The 2,500-nt window shown below is 48.8% G+C and overlaps 1 protein-coding gene across 1 annotated transcript in view; it reads right to left on the bottom strand.

The window, feature by feature from the left end:
* drp2 (dystrophin related protein 2) overlaps positions 1-2,500 on the bottom strand; it is a 138,809-nt gene that overhangs the window by 55,853 nt on the left and 80,456 nt on the right. The window contains 1 exon segment of the mRNA XM_042074445.1: positions 1-9. This exon segment is cut by the window's left edge and continues 112 nt beyond it. Within this exon segment, the coding sequence (XP_041930379.1) occupies positions 1-9 (9 nt within the window).

Below are 2,500 nucleotides of genomic sequence, written 5' to 3'. Positions count from 1 at the left end.
CATAAACGCCTGTGGGAAAACACAGGAGCCTGGGCTAAGTAACTCAGCACCACATTTACATACAGACAGAGTCTCCCTCTCTTTCACACACACACACACACAGGGAGAGAGAGAGAGATTCGCAAAAAAACACACAGACAGAGACTCAAATATAGACATACATATAGAGGACAGACATACAGAACAATTCAAATATAGACACACACACACACACACACACACACACACGTGCACGCTCTCGCACACACACACACACACACACACACACACACACACACACACACACACACACACACACACACACAGTCACACACACACACACACACACACACACTGCAGTGGGCCACTGGCAGTGGCACAAAGCCGCGCGTACGGAGCCCAAAATCCCCCAGAGAGACAGCTGGAGCTGGAGCCGCCGCAAAGCCGGGCCAATTAGCTGAGGCAGAGCGCTGGAGCTGGAGCTGGAGAAGGAGCTGCTCGCCCGCCCGCCCGCCCGCCCGCTCCCACAGCCAGCAGTCCTCACGCAAATGGTGTCGGCTACACCAACAGGGAGGAGAAAAACGCCAGCGAAATCCACTCACAGAAATCCAGTCCACCGAAGAAAACTCCCAGCATGCAGTTTGTTGTGTGTGTGTGTGTGTTTGTATATGTGTGTGCATTTGTGTATGTGTGTGTGTGTGCATTTGCGCATGTATTTGTGTGTGTGTGTGTGTGCATTTGCGCATGTATTTGTGTATGTGTGTGTATGTGTATATAAAGAAATCTGAGGGACTGCCACTGTCACCGTCAGCCTCCAGTGCTCGCTCTTACCCTCTGATCTCCGCTGGCGGTTTACTTAAATCACGGTTAGCGAAAACAACTGTATTTACCCAGGCGGCTGCTGGGGGTGTTCAATCTCAGGGATATGTTGCCCTTCACTGACTGCTTTGCCTCCTCCCCACCCCGTGCAGTGCCACACCGCACTGCTCCCAAAGTCATTTATTTCAGAGGAGCCGGTGGCTTCCAATCCTCTTACTGTATGAAGAGATTACAATTTATATGAAAATCTCTTACACTGCTAACCGGCATTACCCATGCAGCGTGGCGCAGCACTTAGTGTCTTTCAGTGGCGATTAAATGGTGCCACCGTGGCGAGGCACCCAGGATCTTTTCCCCTTCTTCTTAAGGCTGAATTAGGTGCTACAGTAGGGCTACAGCAGCCTCGTAGATGTGTACTGCCTCAGCCTAATATCCGTGTGTTTGTGTGTGTGTTTGCGTTGTGAGTGTTTTGAGTGTTGCGTTTGTAAGGGTGTGTGTGTGTGTGCTGTGTGTGCGTGTGTGTGTGTGTGTGTGTGTTGTGTGTGCTGTGTGAGTGTTAGTGTGTGTGTGTGATACGTGAGTGTGTGTGTGTGTGTGTGTTAGTGACTGAGAGAGAAAGAAAGTATGAGAATATGTGTGGGTGGGTGTGTATGATGCCAACGCAGCAATGCAAAAACTCAATATGACATATGCATTACCTGAGAGGGACAGTGAGAGAAAGAGAGGAATGTATGCACAAGACACAGAGAGAATGGGTGCCCTTGGTGATTTGCACTTATATTCCTTTTTCTGCTTTAAAACTTTAACTCTCGCTGCCTTTCATGCCGAGGCCTTCTCTTTGCCCAAGGCTGGGGAAATGTATGAAGACATCACATCGCATTTGTATCAATTATACATTTGCTTGAAGAGGCGTAGACGCTGGTTAGTCTGCCTGGGCTTCAATTCTTCCTTGCCCCCAAAACATGCTGATGTGCCACGTTCCAGAAGCAGGCCCTCATGGGGATGCCATTATAGTGAACACTAATGCTTGGAATATGGAGCAAGGCATACCGTTTTAGTTGTAGTCTGCCATGGAAAGGGAAATATGCGAGGCATATTTAATTAAACACATAACCGTGCACACATATACACAAGTACATAAAAATAATGCAGACACAAATGGGTACACACATACACAGACACACACACACACACACACACACACACACACACACACATACACACACACACAGACACACACACACACACATCTAGCTAATAAGCAAGCTTATATACCCATAAACATCAGTGGATCAGACCTCCCCTAGAAACGCACATCTAAGCACACCAGACAGAAATAAAACACCCTTAAGATCAATAATTCACATTTTGTTAAAACACAGTCATTTTCTTCAGAAGGAGCGTCTCGCATCGCCCCAGCACAGCACAGCACAGCACAGCACAGCGCAGCGCAGCGCAGCTCCGTCTCCCCCACTGCCTTTTGTCAGGGAGAGTTCCGGATGCAACATGGCTCTGGCTAAGTGGGGAAGCGTCTCCGCTAGATTATACACAGAAAAGGCGGCATTAAAGGGAGAAACAGGGGCCGGGGGAATGTAGGGACCGCTTGAAGGCAAGCAACGCAAATGAATACAGATATGCGACTGTGTGTGTGTGTGCAGTGTGTGTACAGTGTGTGTGTGCAGTGTGTGTGTGTGGGTGTGTG

Source organism: Alosa sapidissima, chromosome 20, assembly GCF_018492685.1.
Source record: "Alosa sapidissima isolate fAloSap1 chromosome 20, fAloSap1.pri, whole genome shotgun sequence".
NCBI lineage: Eukaryota > Metazoa > Chordata > Actinopteri > Clupeiformes > Clupeidae > Alosa > Alosa sapidissima.
This window is presented reverse-complemented; position numbering and strand designations above follow the sequence as displayed.